The 24,273-nt window shown below is 48.3% G+C and overlaps 9 protein-coding genes across 9 annotated transcripts; 4 read left to right on the top strand and 5 right to left on the bottom strand.

Moving 5' to 3' along the window:
- Positions 1-1,768: 1,768 nt before the first annotated feature.
- DEU56DRAFT_759259 (uncharacterized protein) lies at positions 1,769-2,961 on the bottom strand (the record flags this gene model as incomplete). The annotated part of the gene is made up of 2 exons (XM_041350300.1): positions 1,769-2,773; positions 2,842-2,961. 2 exons carry the CDS (start codon positions 2,959-2,961, stop codon positions 1,769-1,771), a joined length of 1,125 nt encoding a protein of 374 aa, XP_041204554.1.
- Positions 2,962-7,324: 4,363 nt separating this feature from the next.
- DEU56DRAFT_688728 (uncharacterized protein) lies at positions 7,325-7,867 on the bottom strand (the record flags this gene model as incomplete). Its single annotated transcript, XM_041347072.1, has 1 exon — positions 7,325-7,867. A coding segment is annotated over one exon (543 nt), but the record flags the coding sequence as incomplete, so codon positions are not given.
- A 2,091-nt stretch (positions 7,868-9,958) lies between these two features.
- DEU56DRAFT_689356 (uncharacterized protein) lies at positions 9,959-10,477 on the bottom strand (the record flags this gene model as incomplete). Its single annotated transcript, XM_041347087.1, has 1 exon — positions 9,959-10,477. A coding segment is annotated over one exon (519 nt), but the record flags the coding sequence as incomplete, so codon positions are not given.
- Positions 10,478-11,472: 995 nt separating this feature from the next.
- DEU56DRAFT_961827 (uncharacterized protein) lies at positions 11,473-12,178 on the bottom strand (the record flags this gene model as incomplete). The annotated part of the gene is made up of 1 exon (XM_041359345.1): positions 11,473-12,178. A coding segment is annotated over exon 1 (690 nt), but the record flags the coding sequence as incomplete, so codon positions are not given.
- Positions 12,179-13,100: 922 nt separating this feature from the next.
- On the top strand, positions 13,101-14,639 carry DEU56DRAFT_570648 (uncharacterized protein). Its single transcript, XM_041346862.1, has 5 exons — positions 13,101-13,299; positions 13,353-13,782; positions 13,833-13,939; positions 13,987-14,285; positions 14,543-14,639. The coding sequence occupies exons 2-4, from the start codon at positions 13,433-13,435 to the stop codon at positions 14,256-14,258; spliced, it is 729 nt and encodes a 242-aa protein (XP_041204550.1). The 5' UTR covers positions 13,101-13,299; positions 13,353-13,432; the 3' UTR covers positions 14,259-14,285; positions 14,543-14,639.
- A 2,978-nt stretch (positions 14,640-17,617) lies between these two features.
- Positions 17,618-18,869, top strand: DEU56DRAFT_916491 (uncharacterized protein; the record flags this gene model as incomplete). The annotated part of the gene is made up of 8 exons (XM_041357864.1): positions 17,618-17,761; positions 17,819-17,851; positions 17,900-18,072; positions 18,122-18,204; positions 18,259-18,465; positions 18,517-18,655; positions 18,705-18,795; positions 18,858-18,869. The coding sequence occupies 8 exons, from the start codon at positions 17,618-17,620 to the stop codon at positions 18,867-18,869; spliced, it is 882 nt and encodes a 293-aa protein (XP_041204549.1).
- A 98-nt stretch (positions 18,870-18,967) lies between these two features.
- DEU56DRAFT_743776 (uncharacterized protein) lies at positions 18,968-19,735 on the bottom strand (the record flags this gene model as incomplete). Its single annotated transcript, XM_041349029.1, has 2 exons — positions 18,968-19,331; positions 19,398-19,735. 2 exons carry the CDS (start codon positions 19,733-19,735, stop codon positions 18,968-18,970), a joined length of 702 nt encoding a protein of 233 aa, XP_041204548.1.
- Positions 19,736-20,575: 840 nt separating this feature from the next.
- DEU56DRAFT_825045 (uncharacterized protein) lies at positions 20,576-21,370 on the top strand (the record flags this gene model as incomplete). Its single annotated transcript, XM_041354276.1, has 4 exons — positions 20,576-20,612; positions 20,668-20,713; positions 20,765-21,199; positions 21,286-21,370. Coding segments are annotated over exons 1-3 (505 nt in total), but the record flags the coding sequence as incomplete, so codon positions are not given.
- A 1,626-nt stretch (positions 21,371-22,996) lies between these two features.
- Positions 22,997-23,943, top strand: DEU56DRAFT_825034 (uncharacterized protein). The gene is made up of 3 exons (XM_041354275.1): positions 22,997-23,295; positions 23,418-23,534; positions 23,636-23,943. The coding sequence occupies exons 1-3, from the start codon at positions 23,180-23,182 to the stop codon at positions 23,715-23,717; spliced, it is 315 nt and encodes a 104-aa protein (XP_041204546.1). The 5' UTR covers positions 22,997-23,179; the 3' UTR covers positions 23,718-23,943.
- Positions 23,944-24,273: the final 330 nt, after the last annotated feature.

Here is a 24,273-nt window from a genome sequence, read left to right as displayed (position 1 = left end):
GACAGTGAGATCTTGCGCTCGCGACATCTTTCGAATATTCGCGTTAACTTTACCATCATCTCCTCCAATGCATCTGCTGCTGCTCCCCCGTCGTCAACAAACAGTTCCATTGTGCTATCGGTTAGTATGTCGTGTAGGTTAGTCGCTGTCATTTCGGAGAATGTTGATGGCGCGCCCGTTAGGCCCATCGGCATTCGTTTGTACCAGAAGTACCCTCGTCCCTCGACGAAAAACCCCGTGAAGGGTCTTGACTCTTCTGGAACTTCGACAGCGTAGAATCCGGATGCGAAATCGAATACTGACACGTACCTGTGGCCACTAAGTCTTAATTGTTTAGCTCTTATGTCTCCTTGGGGCATTGGTGCTATGTTCGTGACCCGGTTGACTTCGTTAAAGTTCTGACATATTCTCCATTTTTGCGGTTTGTTTGCTGAGTTCTCTTTATCGGGGCCTTCGTCCACTTCTTTCTCCGGTAGGGTAAACGCTGGGGGTTGATCGTGTCGTAGGCATTGGTTGTTGACGGCTCGTTGGAGCTCTTCCAATGTCATTCCTTCCTGCTCGTGCGCCTTTTTTGCTAAGACCGTGTTTGCGCAGCATTTGACAAGCTCCGGTGGTGCGTGCTCGATAATCCCCGCCTTCAACATCTCGTCAACTTTACCATGCAAGAATTGCAGTTACGGTGGCGTGAGTGGTCTCTGGTGGACTCGTAGGTTGAATGTTGTCCCTTCTGGTATGTTCAGTCGGTGCGTTGCCCCTGGGACTGGTATAACCTCTCCTAAAGAACACGCAAAAATGTCAGCGTAGTCTGCCACTAACTTCTCTACCTTGCTTCGTTCTTCCGCGGTCAAGTCTTCGCCATATTGGACTCGTTTGTTGATCCACGCAATTCTCTTTGGGTTGTGCGGATCCGTGAGTCGTGTGAACGTTGCTGCGTCATCTTTCAAAAAGTCAGTAGGTATTTCCTTCAGTGACGTGTCTAACTCAGCCGGTGTTCTCGAGTCCTCGTTCCCGTTGATGCATACTGGTATCGTGTTTTCTATGTCCTCTTCTATTCGCGTACTTCGTGAGTCCTTCTCATTCTCTCTGTTTGTTCGTCCCTCCATTACACACTGTGTTTCTGCAGTTTTTTCCGTTGTGGCGACTTTTGACTGTGCAGGTGCGCTGTTGCGTAGTTTTGCTGTACCGCCGATTCCTGTGACGATGACTTCGTCGACCTCGTAGTCATGGACTGCCTTGAACGCTCGTAATAGCGGTTTTCCGAAGAGAAACTTCCATCCTCCCCCACTTTGGAACACTTCGAATTCTCCGATCGCTCGGATCCCTCCGATTACGACTTCCCCTTTCCAGACGGCTTCTGATGGGGTGATTGTTCCGTTGGCCATGCGAAGACATTTCGTGGACGGACCCCAGTTTCCTAACCTGTGTTTGATCCGGTTGAAAACTGATGTGCACATGGTGCTGATCATGGCACCCTCGTCGAACAGTGCCTGGACGCGTACGACCTCGCCTTTCGGTCCCATGAAGGATGTGTGATGCAGGAATGGTAGGCAGTGTTGATTAGGGTGACCGTTTTCCTTAATAGCCTCCGTCGAATACAAATCAATGATATCGCATAATTCATCTGATGCTGGTACAGTGATAGAATCTGTGCTTAGGATTGTTTCGACGCGGCTGATAAGTTGGTCCTCATATGTTGCCTCTTCACATATGAGGACTGATTGTCCAACTGGGTGAGGTACTTGTTCTATTTGGGTCGTCTGATGTTCCTCTACATTGACGACCCTTGTCCTTTTCCCTGTTCCCATTGATGCACGTACTCGTCTTCAAACATTAGATCAATTTGCGTTGCGAGTCCTCGGTTGAAGTTTCCTAATTCTCGTGCCGCAATACTCCTCCATATCTTCTCCTGAATTGACAACTGTGACGTCGTTGGCGCTGGACAGACTCCCGCTATGTGTCCGTGCGATCCACACTTGAAGCATTCCCCTGAGCATATCATTGCGCTGCCTGGGCGGAGGGGGAACTGCGTGTTCTCATTGACCCGACCATCTTGTCCGTACTTCGTGAACCACTGTTTGAGTTGTTCTTCGTATGCGGTAAACCCTGCGGGGGTGTCTGGGTGATGGGGGATTTCCGCTATGCGGCTGCACAGTGCGTCCTTCTCTTCTTGTGAAAGTGGTTGACGTTGTCGTGATGGTGGTCCAGTTGTTGATGGTCTGGGTACGTAGCGTATACGAGGTGTTGTGCTGGTGGGAAGTTGTGCGTTTATGTTGGATGGTGTGACTCCCAGGTTGCTGCGCTGAAGTTGCAGACGCAAGACTTCGATTGTGTCTGTCTGCATCCCTTCTAGCCTGGTTAGTCGAGCGTTCTGTGCCTTTTCCTTTTCTTTCTTCTTCTTTGCTACTTCTGCCTTCTCTCTCAGCTTATTCGTATCGATGCTCTTGATTTCGTCCAAAAACTTCGTCCAATCCGCAAGTCCTGGAGTGGTGAGTTCCTTGATTACGGTTGGTAGGTTCTCCCTGACTTGATAAACCAGTCCTGCTGTCTCGTTCGCTCCTGCCTCAGCAACTAATTGCTGCATTTTGACGCGGAATTGCAGGTGAGCCCAGGTTGGGACTCCTGCTACTGTGACCTGTGTTCCCACTTCCTCTTCATTGATGCGTAATGCTAATATCTCGCGCTGGTAGTCGAGCCCCGTTTTCTCTGCGACCGTGATTGCTGGCCATCTACTGCTGAACTCGGTCTGCACGTCTGCCCACGTTGTCTTCTCGAGCTATCTAACTTGGTCCACCATAAGTCTGCAGTCGATCCTGCCGACAGGAGTGTGCTGAACACAACAACTTTTGCCGCCTCCATTTTCAGATCGTTGAGTATGATATAGCGATCAACTTCTTTCAGGAAGTTTTGGGCGTTTTCCTCTGGTTTCCCATGGAACCAAGACGGTGTGGAGCTGTTGGCCATTTTCCGTGGTTGGGCGACTGTTTGCCTAATCGGTTGCGAGATTTTGGGTGGTGCGGCTGGGTTGGGGAGATATAACGTTGTTGGTCTTGTTGGTGTTGCTACCGTGGGTCACGAAGCTGGTACAGGGGTTTTTCGGATTGGTCTTGTCGTTTGCTCTTTTGGTTCTAACGTGGGGGATGGGAGTTCTTCTGAGGGCCAAGTTATGGTGCTTGGGTCTGGAGCTCCTGCTAGCGATTCTGGTTTGTCGTCTTCCTCCTGGTTGTCCAATGGATTCTCGTCCAATGTACGAGATGTGAGTTCTGGGGTGTCTAGAGGGGACGAGTCAGCTGATGTTGTTAATGATGACGGAGTAGAATAAGAGTTTATGTTTCTGTCTGCAGCAGAGATAAATTGACCGCTTGGTCCTCGTTCGGGTAAATTTCTTTGTGCTCTTCTAGGACCCATTGCGTGATTTTTTCTCTGCGTTCTTTTAAAAGCCTTGTGTTCTGCACGTGTACTTTGACGTGCGTTCGTTGACTTTTTTGGTGTTGTTCTTTTTGGTGTTTAATACTGTTTTGTTGTCCAATCGGCTTCTACCTCTATTATCGGCAGAAGCTTGTTGCGACGATCGAATCCCACTCTCTTCACCACGATGGAGTGGTAGCTCCCTAGTGTAAGCCTGTGCAGTGATGGAATGGAGATGATGATCGTGACTACGACATGTTGTCCTAAATGACCTTCCTGCTGACTAAGCTGCTCTGGTCTTCGCCTGCTAGCCCCTGCTGGACTCTGCTAGCCCCTACTGTGCCTCCTCCCTGATCACCCTCTACCGGGGGGGTGCCCTACTCCAGCGTCTCCGCATGCAATTTCTGTCAGGGACGCAGTGAAAACTGCTGTTCACCTATATCAAGAATCTGTGGGCACTGCCATCCACACAAATCAAGTAAACTCGTCTAAATGGAAAGGAAAGCTACTGTTTGGACGTTTCCGGAGGAAGGACAGAGAACCTAAGGATTACTCGGGTTTACTCGAAACAATTCTTGAAATCGCTTTAGAACATCGCCTGCGTATGTTTTAACTCTCATGCTTGTGGCAATCCCGCTGATTTATTTGTCTTCAGCACGACCTTGATGCCAGGCAATGAATCACGGCATAGATGATGCTTGGAGTCATATTCTGGAGGCAAATGGGGATTTCTAGAATGGTCTGTCGAGGACGGTTTAAGTTTTGAGGGGTGTGGCACCATCAAATTTGTACAATCATGCAATTATGGGACTTTCTCTCTGGTATGGCGTATATATGCGTGAAGCATGCTGGTCATTTAGCTGAGACAGTGGTTAGGCTTACTATGTCTTCTTTAACAGCATCTTGATGTACCTCCCAAGTATTTCTGGTCCGATTGGTCAGGTCAGAACCGCGTGTCATTCTGCTCCAGTGTTTCTCAACTTGCGTGAATTTTTCATAAAGACATCTCGTTTATTGTCATTTCATAATTATACTCTACAGAGAGACATGGAACGTCCCCGACAACGTCAGTGACTCTAGCTAGTGACTGGGTAGGATCTCTGGAAAGCCTGCAACTTGGTGGATAATGGCCATGGACTTCAAGCAGCAGACGCACCTTGAAAATGACGTTCTTTGCAGGGACAGCATGGAGGTTATCATCTATGAAGTCAAGGTGGATGCACTAATCCCACATACGTTAAGCATGTGCGCTCTATGCACCCAAGGCCCACCGTTAGAACGCCATCATTCTAGTTTTCACTACACGACGAGTTTATTGACTACATACAACACACTCCGGAGTCTGGGTGCATCTTTTCGAGGGGCCAAGAGACAACACCATCGAACAACAAAGGACAAACCGACTTTATGGATGTCTGCATCAAGTCCACGGAGAAAATTGCAGCGTTAAATGTTATTGCTGTATTATTTTCATGCATGTGCTATAAACGTGTGAGCGCGTCTGGAGAGTACCATAAGGAAATACTTGCCTGCTTGATCTGTCCAACGACTGTAATCCTGCACGTGTGAGCTTACTGTGTCCGACGGCAATGTCGCTCATCGTTCAAGATATCGACGAAATCGTCGAGCCTTCAGCGGGCTCGAGTCATGCTGACACAGGGAATCGCCGAGCTGTTGGGAGTGAGTGTGTCGATTCATCGCGCTAGTGCCATGCTCACACCAGAAACAACTCGCGCTGAAATCCTCGGAAGGGAGGCGTTGATTGGGACTACCTGCATAAGCTGGACGCGAGGGGATGGCCAAGGCACTCAGATGAACACTAGAGCAGAGGATAAAGAAGGTGCGTGCCGAAGAGACATAGCTGTTGGCAACATCAAAATGATACTCCCAGATTGCCAATGATGTGAACTCACCACACGTTTCTTAGTCTGCTGTCCCATCGGTGCATCGTATTTGCCTCACGAGTGATGACAATCTGACGAGGAAGGTAAGGACGAAGATGCCTGTTGTCTGGTTGATGGCGACGGGTGTTGGCTGAGCAGTGCGAGATGGATAATCCCGTGTTTGCTAACTGTCGCCATGGAGTTGGGTTCGTTCTGAACTAGGGTTGGGTGCTGGAGGGTAGAGGTGATGGGAGGTTATACCCTCCCGATGTGTGTGGACTACTGGTGCCGGTGCTTGGGAATAGGCGTGTTAGTTAGAGGAGCTGGATTACCATTGCTTTGCATATTACTTAGAAAAGGCTGAGGAGGCGACGCGAGGTGCTCGGGGTTGGGATTGGGTGTGCACGTGGGTGTATGCGAACCTAAATACTAGTCGCTTGCGCTGGCCCGGGTGTTTGGGTAGACTTTGGGGGGGATTTCATGACAAGAGCTCGAGTGTAGGAGGCTGAAGGCTGCTGACTCCGGTCAAGTAGAGTTATTGATTACGTTTTTATAAAACGTGATCACTACGTATCGACTGAGACGCCGGCCATTGGACTGATACTCATCATTGAGCGCTAAGCTGCAACTAGTTTCCTCTTTGTCGTTCGATGACCATACTGACATAGAGGGTGGGATGACTTCAACTAGGAAGCAGAGAAGCTACGTGAGAAACGGTCATGAGGCGATGCTCGGAAGGAACCGGGGTCCGGCACCATACGTCCAAGTTTTCCTTCTCTTCACCGTATGAAATTTTGTTGAATCTATACACAGCTCCTTCACTTCGCTCATGTATTTCGCCCATCCCCCGTGGTTCGTGCATTCCCTAATAACTTATAAGATTGAACTGATTTCGACTCCCACCAGGCCTGAACGTCTCGGTCGAACCCTGTCTACTCGGCCCTCATCGAGTTGTAGCTTATTCACCTCTAGTTCTAGTCGAGAAAATAAACCTTATGATCTCGTTCTTGATGACATGCTAGCTTGAGTCGTGACTAGCGCTGTAATTGGCCTCGGAAGATTGCTTGTTTGCCTGCAGCTGCCCATCATACTCTTGCACACCGTCACCTTTGTTTCCACGACGCTTTCAGTCATCCTCCACCATGGCTTCAGATTCATTAATCATACTAATACTACAATCTACTTTTCTATCACGCGCACTTGACGTCATTTTCAGCGAGTTTTTAGATATCGTTTGCACTATGTCAGTGCATGGTGGATTCAAAGGTCGCTAACAGACTCCATAAGATCACATCAACGCTCTGAGACTCGCATTTTCACTGATGCTCATTAACCTCCACCTTTCACCTCAACTCCATTCCTACACACGTCTTATCCTATCACTCATTCCATGTCACTCTGCCCATCCTCGACTCTCCTTGTTGCTATAGCCAGTATATCAGGCTCGAAGCTTTTTTTTTTTTTTTAAATCAGTTTTATTGTCCTTTGAGGTCATTGACCTTATATCGGACATAGCCCTTTACGCGGGGGGCTTACTCCCGCTTAGTCTATCGTAGTATATGTGTAGTCTGGCTTGTGATATATGATGAACGCGTACTCCATCAGCTTGTTGTCGGGCAAAGGCCGACGCTGATTTCGTACAGAGGGAATAATGTAGGGATACATCGACTTTCGACCTGCGAGAGTCCTTCCATCCAGTCTCGGAGCGTTGGGTATATGTTGGGTATATTGGGTATGTGTTTGAGGTATTTATGTTCGTGTGGATTGATGATGGCGATGATGTTTGATGTTTATCTGTTAGTTTCGTCGTGCGTGAGTGTACAATTGTTCTAAGCGTCCGATATCTCACCGAGTGTGCGTTTAAATCTTCCTGTGTTGCTGATATATCTCATGAGCGGGCTGGTTGCTTTGTCCGAGGTGAGGAGATAGGTGATGGAGTTAGCTTTGCGGCGTAGGGCGTTTGATAGGACGTGTCGTTCTCGCGTGTATTGTGGGCAATCAAGGAGGAAATGTGGTACTGTTTCTTCGATGCCGGGGCAAGTAGGGCAGTTTGGGGTTATGCTCTTTCCAATGCGATGCAGGTGTTGATTGAGTGGGGCGTGGCGAGTGCGTAATTGGGTGTAGATACTTGCTTGACGTTTTGGGAGTGTAGCAATGAGCTTGATGAACTTGTTAGATGGCATGCTTGGGTCTATGATGGATGCTCGTGCATGTCTTGGTGATTTCTTCCACATCGTTGACCATTTCTTGTTGATCTCATCTTGGTGCCATTGCGTTAATGCTGATACACTGTCCGGTAGCTCCTCGTTCTGGAGGTAGGTTGGTAGTCTTTCCCGCATGCTTGAGTTTCTCTTTCCTTCAGCCGCTTCTTTCGCCGCCTTGTCCGCTAGCTCATTTCCATCTACTCCTTTATGCCCAGGTATCCATCTTAGCGTAAGGTCAAAGTTGAGTCCGCGAGTTCGTCTGTTATCTGCTAGTAGATTTGTCATGCTACAAAATTGATCTACTAAGTAACTGCCTGATTTCGTATAGGAATTCTCACCCGATAATATTGCTGCTTGGTTGTCTATGAAAATTGACGCTGGGTAGGTCATGTCCCGTTCGGTGGCCATCAGTTTTGCTGCGAGTGTCATTCCTACTACCTCTGCTTCGAATACCGTATGCTGACGGTCGGTTCCTAGGTGGTATTTGAGGGTTCTTGGGGCCTTCCCTGTTCTTAGGAGCACCGCCGCTGCTCCGATCTTTCCGTTATGTCCCGACCCGTCTGTGAAAATTTGGACTTCGTCCTTGAGCTTCTTTTGTTCGTCGATTGCTTCCTTCTCTTTGCGCGTGATGTGGATGTTATAAGCATTTGGTGGTCTCGTGCTGGCTTTCTTGGTAGGGTCGAGTGTTTCAATGTCGTCTGGTGATATGTTGAATGCTTGGATGAGATTGTGAAGGGAGGATCTATGGCGGGCTATGTTGCGGTGCTTAACGATATGTCGCAGGGGTTTGTGGAGGGGATGATGTGAGGGTAGGGTGGCTAGTCTGATAGCGGCTCGGTAGCATGTCTTCTGGAGGAGAAGGGACATTGGTAGTAGGTTTGCATGATTATCTAGAAGGTCAGTTGCGGTTGTGTTCATTGCGCCAGTGATACTTAGCGTGGCTAGTCTCTGTATCCTCGCTAACTTCTTAGCTATTCCTTTCGACCCTCTTTGTTCCTTGGCTGATCCGCTGTGGTATATTGGTCTGAACCAGATGCTTGCTCCGTATGTGAATTTTGGTACGGCTACCGTTAGATATAACTGGCGCATTAGTTTCGGGGATACCCCATTGGCTGATCTTGAAAGACGTCTTAATTGAAGGATGTATTCGGTGCCCTTGGCGATGGCGTGTCCAGCGTGTTGTTTCCATGAGAGTTCTTGATCTACCAGTAGGCCTAGGAATCGATGGTGGTCGGTAGGTGTGATGGTCGTGTTTTGAATGATGAGTGGGGGGCGGTTTCGAGTTTTACTGTGTGTGAAATCAATTAGCGCAAATTTATTTACTTCGAATTTAGAATTATGGTCTTTCGACCATTGTAAAGCTCCGTTCGGTTTCTCCATCATATTCTTGAGGGTCCTGTGCGTATCTTCGAATGTCGGTCCAACGGCTATATATGCTGTGTCGTCCACGAACGCCAGTGCCGTTTCTTTGTTGCATGGCTCGGCGATATCGATGAGGTCGGCGTTGTATATCAGGTAAGCTATCATCGATAATGGGTCTCCTTGACCAATTCCATTTCGTACGTTGATCCATTGTGATGTTGAGTCGTTGAAGCGGAGTTGGGTCTTGCATCCTGTTAGCATACGTACAGTGAATTGAATGATTTCTGGGGGGAGACGCCTTTTCTTCATGTTGTGCGCTAGCCTGTCCGTCACCGCATTGGGGAAAGCACCTTCTATGTCTAAGAAGAGGACGGATGCGACGTTTCCGTTTCGCCACGCGTTCTTGATAGTAGATTCGAGGATGTGTATGGAGTCGGTTGTGGTCCTGCCTGGGCGTCCGCCAAAGTGGGTGTTCGGTAGGAGGTTGTGAGTTTCGAGGATTGATGTGACCTGATCTGCTATAATCGACGTTAGTAGCTTGCACGTAGTATTAATGAGGGCTATGGGACGATACGCTTTCGGGATCGAGTAGTCCGCCTTTCCCGGTTTCCTTAGTACTACTGTCGTGAATTCTCGCCATGGGTCATAATAGGTGTTGAGGGTAAATACTGCATTGAAGAGCCGGTGTAAGAATGGGGTGAGGATGGTCGAGGTCATCTTGAATACTATGTTGCATATACCATCTGGTCCTGGGGCTTTGTATCCGCTAGTGTTCGTGATCGCTTTCGTTATGTGCGTTTCGGTGATCTTCATGAATGGCGTGATTGGTTCTGGGTAGTTGAAGCCGGCGGGGACTGAGCTAGCTAAAGGGGGGGGAGGGAAGAATGCGTCAGCTAGGGCCTTGCTCTTTTCGTTGTTAGTGATTGCTTCTGATATACTACCGTCCGGGTTCTTGGTCTTCAATACTGGGACCCCAGTTCTTCCTCCGTCGCCGTAGGGGGTGGATACGTATCTATTGGCGGTGTAGATGCTTTGTTGATCGAGGTTTTCGAGATAATCGATCCAGTGTTCTTGTCGTGTGCGTCGGATTGTCTCAGTGACGTGGTTGCGATACTGTCGATGTTCTTCGTGGATGCGATGCTCAGGTAATGCTCTAAGTTTATATGATTGACCACTTAGCTCGTTCTTCCTTTTTAGCATCTGCGTCAGCTCCTTCGTCCACCATCGCTTAGCGTGGGGGCTTGGCTTGGACTTCGGCACTTTTTCCTCCACTGTGCGCTTGATTGCGTTGCTGAGATCGGCTGCCGCGCGTTGGAATTGTTCTTCAGTCGTTATGATGGTTGGTGGTGGTATGTCGGCGAGGTTCCTGGTTAGCGCTCCACGGAATTCGTCCCAATCTACGTCTCTGTAGTTAGGGCTGATCGAGGTAGTTGCGCGTGGGATGTCGAGGTCAAGCGTGCTGTAGATTGGGACATGATCAGTGCATGGCGGGCGACGTCTCGGGGCTGTATCGCATAAAGTGAACGAATGTAGAGTATGAGAAGTACAAAACACGTTATCTGGTCTAGTCCAGTTGCCACTACTTGTTGACTGGAGCGTCGGCTTATCTTTAGGCAGTGCCATTTGGAGGTCGTAGTCGGCCATTAATTCGATTATCCGCTGAGCCGTTTCTTGCGCTTCTGGGCTCGTGCAAAGGTGATTATTTCGTGGTTCTTCCCAGAGCTGATGGTGTGCGTTGAAGTCTCCAAGAATGATTAGGTGGTCGTTGGGTGATGAGCGTATGTTGCGGGACTCGCGTTCCAGAAAAGTCGTTAGGGCCGGGATGACTTCTCTCTTTTTGCAGTCGTCGTATACGTTGATAATTGTAATCTTCCCGAAGATACCTTGCATTTGGACGACTACGACGTCTGGGGATGGGAAATGTAACTGCCTCCAGTTGTTCGTGTTGAGCCGTTTGTGGATTAATGTGACGGCGCGAGAGCGGTTTTGATGAGAGTATCTGTGGGAAGGGTAAATAACGTTCCAATCGGGAGTGGCTTTCGTGTTGCCCAGCGTGTCGATGTAAGGTTCTTGTAGGGCGACTATATCGTATGCTTTTGCTGTAAAGGGACCGCTTAGGATGCAGTGTTGGGCGGTATCGGATTTGTTTAAGTTCTCTTGCAAGATTCGTAGTCTTACTGCTTGATTGTCTGGTGTATTAGACATATGGATGGGGAGGGTTGGGGTGTTCTTGCGTTTGCGAGGCGGGGGCTATATGTTCTGCGGGCTGCGAAGCCGGTGTTATGAAGGTGTGAGGTACCTCTCATGGGTCTTGTCCCTCTTGTGTTGATGTGGCGGTCTAGGGTTTCTTGGTATCTGGGTTGGGGCCGGGGTGGCGGTTCTTGGGGAGGAGGAGTGTTGATGCGGGTGGGTGCTTTGGGGGGTAAGGAGACTTGTGTCCATGGCTCGTCCGTAGGGTAGTATGGCATCGTGTTTTCGGGGTGTCTCGTGTCGGTATCTATACATTTTCGCTCGAATGTGGGGCAGCTTCGTTCCCAACTTGCGTGACCTTCTATTTGACATGCGGTGCATCTTCTTTTGTTCCTGTTGTCGCATTCGTTGGTTCTGTGATTTTCTGAGCAGTTTGCACACGTGTCATGGTGTGATAAGCATTCGCGGGCAATATGGCCATAGTTTTGGCACTTAGCGCATCTTATTGGTTCTCTCTTGTTCTTCTTCATTTGTAGTCGTGCTTGATTGAGCGTTACACCGTTCCTTATGCCGTCGTTTGCTGATTTGGGGTCCTTCATCGTTAGCATTATATGCGCTACTTGTTGGTGGTTTGTTCTTTTGTTTGGTGGTTTCACCCATCTCGCCATGGTGATTGTTTCTTGCTCCCAGTTGTTTTCGCGTTCTAATTCTCGGATTTGTTCTATATCGTCTGGATCGAACGTTAGCGGAGCAAATTGAATAATTACCGGGTAGGCCCTCTCTTTGAATGTCGCCTTCGGGTCTAGATGCTTGATGAATTCTTCTTTGTTTTCAGATTGTTTGAGGTATTTCGCGTCTTCTTCGGTGAGCATTTCTATGATCGTTCCTCCATTTCTGTATTGTGTGACCGCTCTCATTTCTAGTGTCTTGTTGCCTTCCTTCGTTATTGCTTTTAGGGCCGCTTTGATCTTTTCTACTAATTGCGCGTGCGATGTCTTGTCTGGAGCGATCGGGCCATCTTGAGCAGCGTTGATGAGGATTTGCCGGGCCTTAATCGCATCTCTTGCAGCTATTCTTGTGAGTTGAGGGTTTGCGTCGTCGTTTTCGATTCCTGACATGAGTGCCGCTTTGTAGCCTCCTTTCTGTGTCGAGTCCTTGATTTGAGTGGTGAGTGTTACTACAGCGTCCTGCATCTTTTCTAGTCTGCTATCGATGGATGTCGCTTCGATGGTGTTGTTTTCTGATTCTTTGGTTGTTTTGGCGGTTTCATCTAGTTTGGTTTGTATGTCTTTGAGTTGTGTTACTGAGGCGGCTAGGTTTTCGGAGGTTTCGAGGATCTTTGCGATATGGGGCGATATGGCTGATATGACATTGTTGGCTATTGCTTTTGCCATTTCTATTGCTGCCATCTCTTCGAATATGTACGCTACTGCTTTGATAGCTGCTTGGGCCTGGTTGGATACTCCCGCTAGTTGAGCAACGTGGAAGAGTATATCTGACAAGTTTTCAGCCGAATACGGTTTGCCGCTGATGGCTAGGGCCGTTCTATCCATGAAGCTTTTAGCACTCACTAGGTCTTTAACCTCTCCCTTGTAGCCTTGCATCACTTCGTTCATAGCTAGTCTCGAGGATGTTCTTTTTCCTGGTTCTTGTGTACCGTTTTGTATCGGCATACTGTTTTTATGGTCTTTTTGTTTTTGTTTTTGTTTTTGTGGGTTTAGTCTATTGATATTATGATTCTATTCTATAGGCAGTATGCAGGAGAGAAGGCTTGGGTAGCGTCGACGCCGATGGGCGCGATGCTGGGTTGGAGGTGTTCCGGGGTCCTTCTCGGGGGTGCCACTTGGTATTGGTCCAAGAAGCGATTAGGCTCGAAGCTTGCAGGTGGGTAACTCCATACATTGGTATTCATTTTATGATCTTCTCATCCTATCCACAGTCACAGCGGACAAATATCAAGTTCCTTCTTTCCATATAGCCATGCCATCAATGGCGACTTGATGAACCATTCGGTGAGTAGTTCGTTTTGCATTCATGTACATCTGTTCAATCGTTGTAAAAACCCTCCCTTTCACCCAGTTGTAGTGTCCACCCTTCTTTCACACTGAAGGTCGCTGATCTACAGACTCGTGGACATCAGGATGGTGCGCTGCTGGATATAAGCGACACCAGCCCCCGGGCCTTATACAGATAGAATCCCCAACTGCTCAGCAAACGATGTCAGCTTGTTGCGGCATAGCAGACATACTAGCTATGTACCGTAAAATGTTGTTTCCCACCGCTCTTTGCTCATTCTGACTCTTTCCAGGTCGAAATCACGCTCTTCGTCACTCATTGTATTGTCCACTGCATTCGTATATCCCATCTTGCATCTGAATCCGACCTGTCATGCTTTCGCACACTGGTGCTGGTCTTTCCATGCTCTCGCTCTTATCGAACTGCCATCGACAACGGAAATACACGTGCAGCATGAACTCTCAACCACTTCTCCACTCCCTCTCGTCTGAACTTCATACAGTCCCCGTGTACCTACCTCCCGTCTTATCATATCACTCATTCACCCACCGCTTAGCCCATCCTCAATTCCCCTGGTCATTATGTTTCATCACACAATCAAGTCCGGTGGCCGGGAAAGCCTGTATATCAGACTTGAACATGGGAGGAGGCGCTGGAGATCAGTCATCTGAGTGCCTTCATCCGACGAATCGACGTATTGGGCGATGTTGTGACTTTGTAAGGTCCATAAATGCTTTTGAATGCGATTCGAGAACTGATTGTCCGTTTGTAGATCATTACACAAGTCACCTGAGTCCTATGAACTCGATAGAATTTTAGGCTATGGGGAAGTTGTTGGAAATCATAAAACACTGTTCGATCATGCAGATAAGCTTTTCGGTAAATATTTTCTTTTATATTCATGCACATCTGTTAACGTGTCGTAGATCTGTCCTTCCCATCCGTTTGTGGTGTCCTTCCTTCCTTCCCTTACGCTAAAGCCTCTATTTTACACGACTGCGATAACCAGGACGGCACACTGTTGATCGACAAGGCCATCTCTCTCTATACGAAGAAGTGCTGTGCCTCCACCCTGTTGGGCACAAACATTTTGGCGATTTATTGGAATCCCTTGGGCACACTCTATTCATCCGTTTCAACTAATGCGGCGACATTGATGGCATCGACTGCGCTATCAACCTCCAGCACGAGGTCCTAACGTTGGATGAGTAAGCTGCTTGTGTTGGTAATGGTACGTGGCAAATCGGTTCTCCTGCGAGTTCAGCTCTCAACCGTGAAGTAGTGTGATACAGCCCTTCCTATCCTCACTGCTCGATTTTCTTCGGGTACCTAACTACAAAGCATTGGTCCAGTCTTCTCCTACTTCAAAGTCGCAGTTCACCTGCTTTCTTACCCAACGCGCCCCATGACATAGTATACATTGTCTTCCGCCTTCTGTTTTACTGACCCATCTCTCCCGTTGCGATTCTCATGTGCCATAAGGCTGTTCACCCCACGCCGTATGGCGTGGCTATAGCATATACGGGGCCGTTATGCGGTGACCGTAGCCGTACCATCAGTAATCTAAACTTCAAGTTGACGGTTACGGTGCTTGGACGTTTAGGTCCCACATATCACTGTATGTGGACGGCTGTCATGCAGGATGTACGGTTACAGTCGTAAGCTGACTATCGTACGAGAACGTCTGCGACACTCTTTCGTCGCACTATCGTTTATTCACTGTTGCAAAGGATGTCAACTATTACAGTGAGTTTTGGTCTTCCTGTTTTTACGAGTTTTTTGTCTTCATTTTTACCTTCCCAGAGTCCATACGCCTCCGCATGCATTCTACAGTCTTCGCACATATCCTCATGACTCAACTAGTCTCACTGGCACCTTCAACTTCCCACCGAATATCCACGCCCGCGATGCTGAACCAAATCTTACCCCGACGATCAACTGGCATCTTGGTGAACTCCATTCATTCGCAGGTAACAGGATAATGTACTCTTATGTCCTATGCACCCCTTCAATTCTCACTTGTTCTGCACCATGTATGTGGGATCCACCCTTTATCGCGTGCTCAGCTAGCTGCATATCGGCGGGGGTTTCCAGTCAAAGGTGAGTCTATACTTTGCCAGAGCACTCTAGGTACCCTTTCAATTAAACTGTAGAAACAGGCTAGTCTCCCCGGTGTGCTCATCCGTAGTCTAGGACACTTTGTCATCGAGGCTTTTACATGTCGCCAGTAAGTAATATTCTGTCAACTTCCCTGATACCCTGCATCCTGAACGTTTCGTCCCGAAAGTCTAGGGCATGTTCAGTTACTGGCCATGCTTGACAACGGCCTAAGATGAACTTATCTGTTCGCAAAACCAAAACGAGGCAAAGCTTGTGATTTCTGCGATTAGCTAACGCCCTCAATCTAATGTGTTTCCAGATAGCTAAGATGACACATGAGCAAGCTGCCACAACGATACTTGTTTTCTTTCTATCGTGTAGGTGATGTTTGTCTATCTACATCTCCAATCTTGCGTGTGATTGCTGAAAAAGTATGTTTGTCGGGACAGGCGTTGGGACGACTGCAACATGTCGGGGCGAAGGCAAATGAGAATTGCTTCGTAGCATCACTCATCAATGTTGTTCAGCGTTCAGTGGTCATACCCCTCTTTCCACTGCTTCAGGCGGGCAGGCAGATTGCGATGTGAGGAGTAAACGAGGCAAGGACGATGAAGGAGCGGGATATATCGTATGCCACGCAGCTATAGGTCAAAACGTCAAGTTCACGCGCTATCGTCCGACAGTCGAACCGCCTCCACCATATCAGCGAGAATCTCCCCCTTCAAGACTGACCTCTGCGTTGGCTGGGCTGTTGTCCTCCCTCTAGTGTCCTGTACCATAAAAGTTAGCTGTACGACATATTCTCATTGATGGCCTGCTCAGGCAAACTGAAGGGAAATGATTATTCCTTCGTAAGGTTGCCCAGATGTGTCAATGTCATGACACGTCTTTTGTTATCAGCCGTCGTTCCTCTGAATCCAGTCCCCAGGTATGTAGATACAATATCTCGAGCCAGCCATATTTGCACAGTACAAATGATAATCCAAAGCAATCTCGTAAACACTTAGACAAAACCCGCCAGTGCTGCAAATCATGAATAAGAGAAAGAATCCAGTGCTACACCTTCTTGTCTTCCCATGGTTCATCTGGTAATGAACCCATAGCTGGAATATTTACCCGAAGACCAGACATTTCCTCTGCACTGATGCTATATGATTGTATCAACTTAACGAATCGACCATATGCGCCGCCTAAAACGCCTGTGACGGACACCTCAGTGGTGAGCTTGTCTGGGTTAGCAAGGAGCATGTCCTCGAATTCAACGGGAGAGATACACGTTCCTGAAATAAGTCCTGTGGCGCCAGGGACAATCAAGGATTCCAACAGAACCGAGCTTGTTCTTGGCACGTTCGTTGGGCATGCCATGAACGAGTTTCATGGAGATCGCTACTGCCTACCCCGGGCAGTGAGCTCAGGGGGTGAAGAGTACAGGGAATTCGGATAAGCCGTAGTCTGTGAAAACAAGCATTGCTACAATGATCCACCCAAAGGTAGAAAATGGAGAGTGCACCTTTAGAAACATTTTTCATGGCTCGGAAATGGGCATGAAGCTGGCCGGCGAGCCGGGGATGGAGGTGCGCAGCCCCACAGCCAATTCCTTTAATCGAGCTCAAATTGGCAATTTGAACCATGGATGGTGAACAAGTTGGTGTGCAAGTGACGGGACGAGGTTTACGGTCGTGATGTGGTACCTACGTTGCGAATCAAGTTTGAGTATCAGTAACATGGCGTACCATTATTCAATGCACTTGCTATGCACTTACTTCGAGATATATTTGAAGAACGCATCGATGTTCCACTTCAGGAGTATGACAATCGTGAAAGGTTGAAGAAACTAGCTAGGTAAAGGCCGAGAGAGTGGCAAATTGGAAAGACGTTGAAAGATACTTGAAGCCCGTGTGTGTCCCATACAGGTGGCTGGGCCGGGCTGGCGAAGAGTTGGACATGATCAAAAAAAATAGCGTCGTATAGACATACCACTTGAATTTTACCTATTTCCATGGCCTGTATCGTCACTTCGAGGGTGGCAAAGGTGACATTCCCGGGGGATATCATGATGGCTGTATAATGAGCTCGTCAGCTGGTTGTACTCAAGTTGTGGAGACGGTGCGTCCAGGATTCTGTAACGCAGGAAGTGAAGAGACAAGCTACCTTTATTCCCACGACACTTCTCATTCATCATCATGATGGCTTCAGATCAATTGGACTCTAGAGTATGAATCGTGCAGGATACACTGCATAATCACTAACCTTTCACCTCAACTCCATTCCTACTCTTGGTCTGTCCTAAGGCGAATTGTTTGTGCCTCATGGTACGCACAACCTATTGCTGGATCTAAATTTGACAAGCAAGAGAGCGCTCGTAGCGGAGTACCTGAGCGGCTATAAGTCTACTCTCAGCGCTAGCGCTGGACAATTCTCACCGCTCAGTCCCTTTACTATCATTCACCTTTCTTCATGGATCCTTCAGATATAAAAAAGAAGATCAATCGCTTTCGAATCCTCATCATAGGAAGAGCGAATGCGGGGAAAACTACCATCCTCCAGAGGGTTTGCAATACCAAAGGGAACCCAGAAATATTTAATAGCGCTGGGGAAAAGGTGCGCATCATGATGCTAATACGAGACTGATAGTGATCACTATTTCGTCGACATCAGATCGATGCCGCTCTTTTGACTGCATCAAGAGAGGTAACGTGTACTACCATCAGTTGGCAACATGAACCGACTTTATCTCAGCGTGGAGAGCACGACATCGAGAATGAATTGGTGTTTCCAAAGAATCCAGGCTTCATCTTTCACGATTCACGCGGGTTTGAAGCAGGCGGCGAATCCGAGTATGACAAGGTGAACACATTCATCAAAGCCCGTTCGAAGGAAGCAAATATGAAGAATCGAATTCACACCATATGGTATAATTGGTTGAGTTGGCGATATGTACTGGCTCACTTCTTTGCGTAGGTATTGCATACCAATGGATCAGGCAAGCCGGTGTTTCACTGAAGCCGAACACAAATTCTTCTCCCGCTGCGACACCGGAAGCAGTAAGTTTGGACCTGTCCGTTAATCATAGACTGATTCGCAACTTGGATTCTCAGTTCCGGTCATCGTACTATTTACGAAATTTGATGCCCTCTACGATGTCGAATTCGCACGACTGATAGAAAACGGAACATCGAGGAAGGACGCCAAGAAACTGGCCCCGACACATGCCGAAAAGACATTTGCGAACGGGTCACAAGTAAAGTTTCTATATGACCCCAAGACCATACAACGGCCTCCGAAATGCCACGTCTGCCTCCCAGGTAAGCTGCAGATCATGGAAGTCTGATACCTGATGACTGTTGATCCATTAGACATGAACAAGGATGATGCTGATTGCGGGCCACTCATCGAACGGACCGCTGAAACCCTGGATGATCAAGTCCTTCAGCAATTATTCGTCTCGACTCAGCAGACCAACTTGGAACTCTGCATGAAATATGCAGTTGAGAAGTATCTACCTATCATTTGCCTGCCGCGAGCATTATTGACTATCATCCAGGACACTTGCAGAGCTTGTTGCCCCAAATGTGATTCCCTTATCTGCGGATGTGGCAATAGCTACATTGGGATGTTGGTTTCCACATATTTGGGTAAGATTACGGGAATGTTCGCAAGTTGCTCTCATTTATACTGGGTGTTTTTTTACAGGTAGTACGTCTGTTGATCCTCCTTCGAGCTCGAGCCATGCTAATCCAAGTCGTTGCCCACTCTTCGCAGTATGTGAGTGTCTTAATCCTCATTCGACCTCGAGCCATGCTGATCCTAGTCGTTGCCCACTCTTCGCAGGGTGTAAGTGTCTTGATCCTCCTTCGACCTCGAGCCATGCTGATTTAAGTCGTTGCCCACTCTTCGCAGGGTGTGAGTGTCTTGATCCTCCTTCAAGCCATGCTGATCCAAGTCGTTGCCGACTCTTCGCAGGGTGTGAGTGTCTTGATCCTCCTTCGAGCTCGAGACATGCTGATCTAAGTTGTTGCCGACTCTTCGCAGTACGTGAGTGTCTTGATCCTCCATCGAGCTCGAGCCATGCTGATCCAAGTCGTTGCCCACTCTTCGCAGGACGTGAGTGTCTTGATCCTCCTTCGAGCTCGAGGCATGCTGATCCAAGTCGTTGCCGACTCTTCGCAGGCTGTGAGTGTCTTAATCCTCCTTGGAGCTGGAACCATGCTGATCCGAGTCGTTGCCGACTCTTCACAGGCTGTGAGTGTCTTGATCCTCCTTCGAGCTCGAGCCATGCTGATCCAAGTCATTGCCCACTCTACGCAGGTGGTGAGTGTCTTGATGCTCCTTCGGGCTCGAGCCATGCTGATCCAAGTTGTTGCCCCCTCTTCGCAGACTGTGAGTGTCTTGATCCTCCTTCGACCTCGAGCCATGCTGATTTAAGTCGTTGCCCACGCTTCGCAGGGTGTGAGTGTCTTGATCATCCTTCGACCTCGAGTCATGCTGATCTAAGTCGTTGCCCCCTCTTCGCAGGCTGTGAGTGTCTTGATCCTCCTTCGAGCTCGAGTCATGCTGATCCAAGTCGTTGCCCATCCGTTGACAGGATGTGAGTCTTGATCCTTCTTCGAGCTCCAGTCTTGCTAAGTGAAGGAATTGGTGATCCATCGGCAGAATGTGAGTATATTCATCCTCCACCGGCCTTGAGTTATACTCACCGACAGAATTCCTGATTCGTTGATAGCTTGTAAGCGTGATCATCCTCTGTCGGCCTCCTGCCCTGCTCACTGATGCAATTGTTGATCCATTGTCAGGGTGTGAGTCTCTTCATTCGCTGTTGACCTTAAGCCCTGCTGACCAAGTACGTTTGGTGATTCGTTGACAGATTGTGAGTTGGTCTATCCGCCGTCAAGTTCGAGCCATGCTTGCTGAAGACATCGCACACCCATTCACAGGATGTGAGTTGGTCGATCCGCCGTCAAGCTCTAGCCATGCTGACGGAAGACATCGCCCACCGTTCACAGATTGTGAGCGCATCAATCCTCTGTCGAGCTCCAGCATTGCTGGCCCGTGACATGGCTGATCCATGTTGACAGTATGTGGGTGTATTTTTGTTCTCGATCTCGAGCCTTGCTTACTTGTGACATTGCTCGTTCACTCACAGGCGGTCAGTGTTTTAATCCTCCGTGGAGCTCGAGCTTTGCTTATCACTCACATTACGCATCCCTTAACAGACTGTGAGTGTCCGATCCCTCGAGCCTTTCTCACTAACGACATCGCTGATCCATTGATAGGAGGTGAGTTTGTTCATCCTTCTTTTGCCTCGAGCCATGCTGACCGAACACATTATTCATTGACAGGATGTGAGTGTATTGGTCCTCAGCAGAGGGAGATGATTTTCAACTTTCCATCATTATTTTACCAGCTCGATAGTGGTCAATGTGCAGAGATGCAGTGTAGGATACTCTCTGTGGTATGTCCAATTGCTTGCAGACTGTACACGCAATTTTGATGTTGTAATGTGCCAGGCCCCTGGCTCATCACCATTGGAAACAATTGTTGAGCTCAGTTCTGGTGAATGTTAAAGCCATGTTTAAATGAACTTGCTTCTTATCGATCATTTAGCTGCCGTCATTATTTTCGAACACTCTTTCTACGTTTTCGAAAAGCGGCGCTATCTTAAGGACCGGCAGCGGCCTGTTCCCTCGTTTATTGAGGCTCTCGAGCAGTACATGGCATCTCCGCATGCAGCTGCCGTCAGGGAAGGTGTCAACACTCCCGTCCTCACATATCGAGAGGCTGTAAGCACTGCCGTTCACGCCTATCAAGAAGCTGTGAGCGCTGCCGTGTATACATCTCAAGGAAACTCGTCTACTTTGATGGCGAAGTTACCGTTTGAATACTTCCAGAGGAAGGCGAAACGGGCTTCTGAACGGTCTCAGGCGGAAGCTAAACAAGCTTTTCACCGCTCTCAGGAGGAAGCGAAACAATCTGTTTGCTCTCAGGCGAAGGCGGAGTTGTTACAGAGAATTCTCGACATCACTTTACAGCATCGCCTGCGTATGTTTCAACTATTGGGATTATAGCAGTGTTGCTGACCTCTTTGTCTTCAGCAAGACCCTAATGCGACTCAACGTCAATGGTGTTCCGATTCGGAGTAGAGCTGAGGTGTCTTGGCGGTGAATGAGGGTTTCTTGAATGGCCTGTCGAGGTAGTATGATGAGGCAGAACTGTATGATCACGCAATATGTCATTTTTTCTGGTGTGGCGTATACGCGTTTGCAGCATGTTGATCACCCTCGGCTGGGACGGTGAGGTCTACTGGGCTTGGTGTACCTCCCATTCCAAGTGCACTAAGCGAGTCCTAATTCCTCCATCCAGCCCCGCAGCTTTTCTCAACTTGCATCAATTTTAAAAGAAATCCGTTTATTGTCATTTGAGAATTACACTATAGACACATGGAACGTCCCCGACAACGTCAGTGACTTTAGCTAGTGGCTGGATAGGACCTCTGGAAAGACTGCAACTTGGAGGATAATGGCCATGGACTTCAAGCAGCGGACGCACCTTGAAAATGTCCAGCTGTCATTCTTTGCAGGGATAGCGTGCTGGTGATCATGGCTCTGAGTCAAGGCGGACGTACTAATCTCTCATATGTTAAGCATTTGCGCTCTGTGCACCCCAGGCCCCCCGGTCAGAATTCCATCATTCTGGTTTTCAATAGATGACAAGTTTATCGACCAACACATTATACGCTGGATTCTGGATGCATCTTTTCGAGGGACTGAGACGATTTCAGCGAACAAAAAAGGACTTAGAGGATGTCTCCATCAGGTTTACGGAGAAATTTGCAGTGCTGGGCGTTATTACTTTGGCATTTTTATGCATGTCTCATAAGCGTACGAGCGTCTACAGAGTAACATAAGGAAACACTTGCCTGCTTGATCAGTCCAACGTCTGAATCCCACATGTGAGCTTGCTACGTCCGACGACAATGACGCCCTCCCTCAGTTGTCCGGAATCCAGCGTGCAGTTTAAGATATCGACAAAATTGTCGAGCCTTCAGCGGGCTCGAGTCACGCTGACACAAGGAATCGCCAAGCTGTTGGCAGAGGGTGTCGATTCATCGCGCTAGTGCCATACTGACATTCGAAATGACTCTCGCTGAATCCTCGGAAGGGAGGTGTTGATTGGAACCACCTTCATATGCCGGACGCGGAGGGATGGTCGATGCTACTCAGATAAACACGAGAGCAGAGTATCAAAAAGGTGCGTGCCGAGGAGATGTAGCTGTTGGCAACATCAAACTGATACCCCCAGCTGAAATTGGCAATACCGCGACTCACCAAATCTTCTTCGTCTGCTATCCCGTTGTTGCATCATGGTAGGCGGCGCGCGCGACAAGTGAATCAGCAGGACAGTATGCACTTCCCCCTCCGCAGGCGCGTCCATATTCCCAGCCACGACTCACGAGCGATGTCAATCTGATGAGGAAGAAACAAACGAAGATGGCTTATCGTCTGGCTGATGACGACGGGTGTTGGCTCAGCAGCATGAGCTGAATAAGCACATATTTGCTAGCTGTCATTATGGAGTTGTGTTCGTGCTACGCGGGCACATGCCACTCGTGCTAAGATTGTTTTCTCCAGGGGGTCTCTCCAATCTTCTTGCTCTCAGGATCATTGATCTATTTTTAGTACGATATGAAACGGTGTGGATGATGAGTAGGATTGGGGATTCCATGACGAGAGTTCGAGTGAAGGAGGCTGGACTCCGGCTGATTCCGAAATCATTGATATATTACATAATATTGATTGCTGTAACGTTTGTAGAAAACGTAATCACTAAGAGATATACTCATCATTCTGTCATGGGACGAGTTTAAATAAAACGCTAGCCACAGAAAGATGGAGGTGAGTGTCAACGACGGGGAGGATCAGCCAGCGGTAGAGTAGCACAGCGCGTATGGCGAGGGTAGCAAGGTCGCTGTTCTAAAACTCACGCCTTGGTGTGCCAGTTTCGCTGACGCAGTGACTGACCATGACATCGCCCACTTTTCTAGTACTGGCTCGCCTTCTGCAGTCATCTAGTGGCCTCGGCGCTTGGTGTAATCGTACCAGCATCTATCGTGCCGCACTGCCATCGACAACGGAAATGTGCGTGCAGCATGACCTGAACTCTTCAACCCCCCAATCCTCCCTCTCATCATGCACAGTCCCCGTATACCTACCTCCCGTCTTCTCCTACTAGGCTGTTACTCATTCCACCTACCGCTTAGCCCATCCTCAATTCACCTGGCCATTATGCTTCATTGCACAATCATGTCCGGTAGCTGGGAAGGCCGGTATATCAGACTTGAAGATGGGAGAAGGCGCTGGACTCATAGATCGTTCATGTGAGTAAAATCCTCCGACGAATTGAAGATGCGAAGTTGTGACTTTGCAAAGTCCATAAATTCTTTCCGATGTGATTCGAGAACTGATCGTCCGTTTGTAGATCATTACAGGGTCACCTGAATTATCAGCGGAGATCAGCCGTCCTTGAACTCGTTCGAATTCTTGGATATGGGAAGTCATGAAACACTATTTGATCATGGAGGTGAGCCTTTCGGTGAACATCTTGCTTCACATTCATGCACACCTATTAACGTGTTGTGGATATGTCCTTCCCATCCGTTTGTAGTGTCCATCCATCCTTCCCTTACGCTGAGACCTCTATTGTACACTCTTGCGATAATCAGGACGGCACACTTTTGATCGATGAGGCCATCTATATCAAGATGTGCTGTGCCTCCACCCTGTTGGGCACGAACATCTTGGCGATTCATTGGAATCCCTAGGGCTCGCTCTATCTACCAGTTTCAACTAATGCGGTGACATTGATTACATCAACAGCGCTATCAGCCTCCGGCGCGAGGCCCTGACGTTGGATCAGATGCTGATTTCAAGTTGGGTAAATGATTTGCCGAGTTCACACCGCAGTGATTCAAGTCACCGCCAACGTTTCCCTGTTACATTTACCTTTCCTCGCAGATCCTTCAAAGATAAGACAAAAAATCAGTCGCTTTCGAATATAGGAATGCTATGAGGAGGCAATCAAACATTAGGTGTCTAATTTCCGCATATTTTGGTAAG

This window comes from Suillus clintonianus (genome assembly GCF_016758775.1).
Source record: "Suillus clintonianus strain FC179 chromosome Unknown DEU56scaffold_87, whole genome shotgun sequence".
NCBI lineage: Eukaryota > Fungi > Basidiomycota > Agaricomycetes > Boletales > Suillaceae > Suillus > Suillus clintonianus.
The sequence above is the reverse complement of the archived record's forward strand: the minus strand, read 5'-3'. Positions and strand labels throughout refer to the sequence as shown.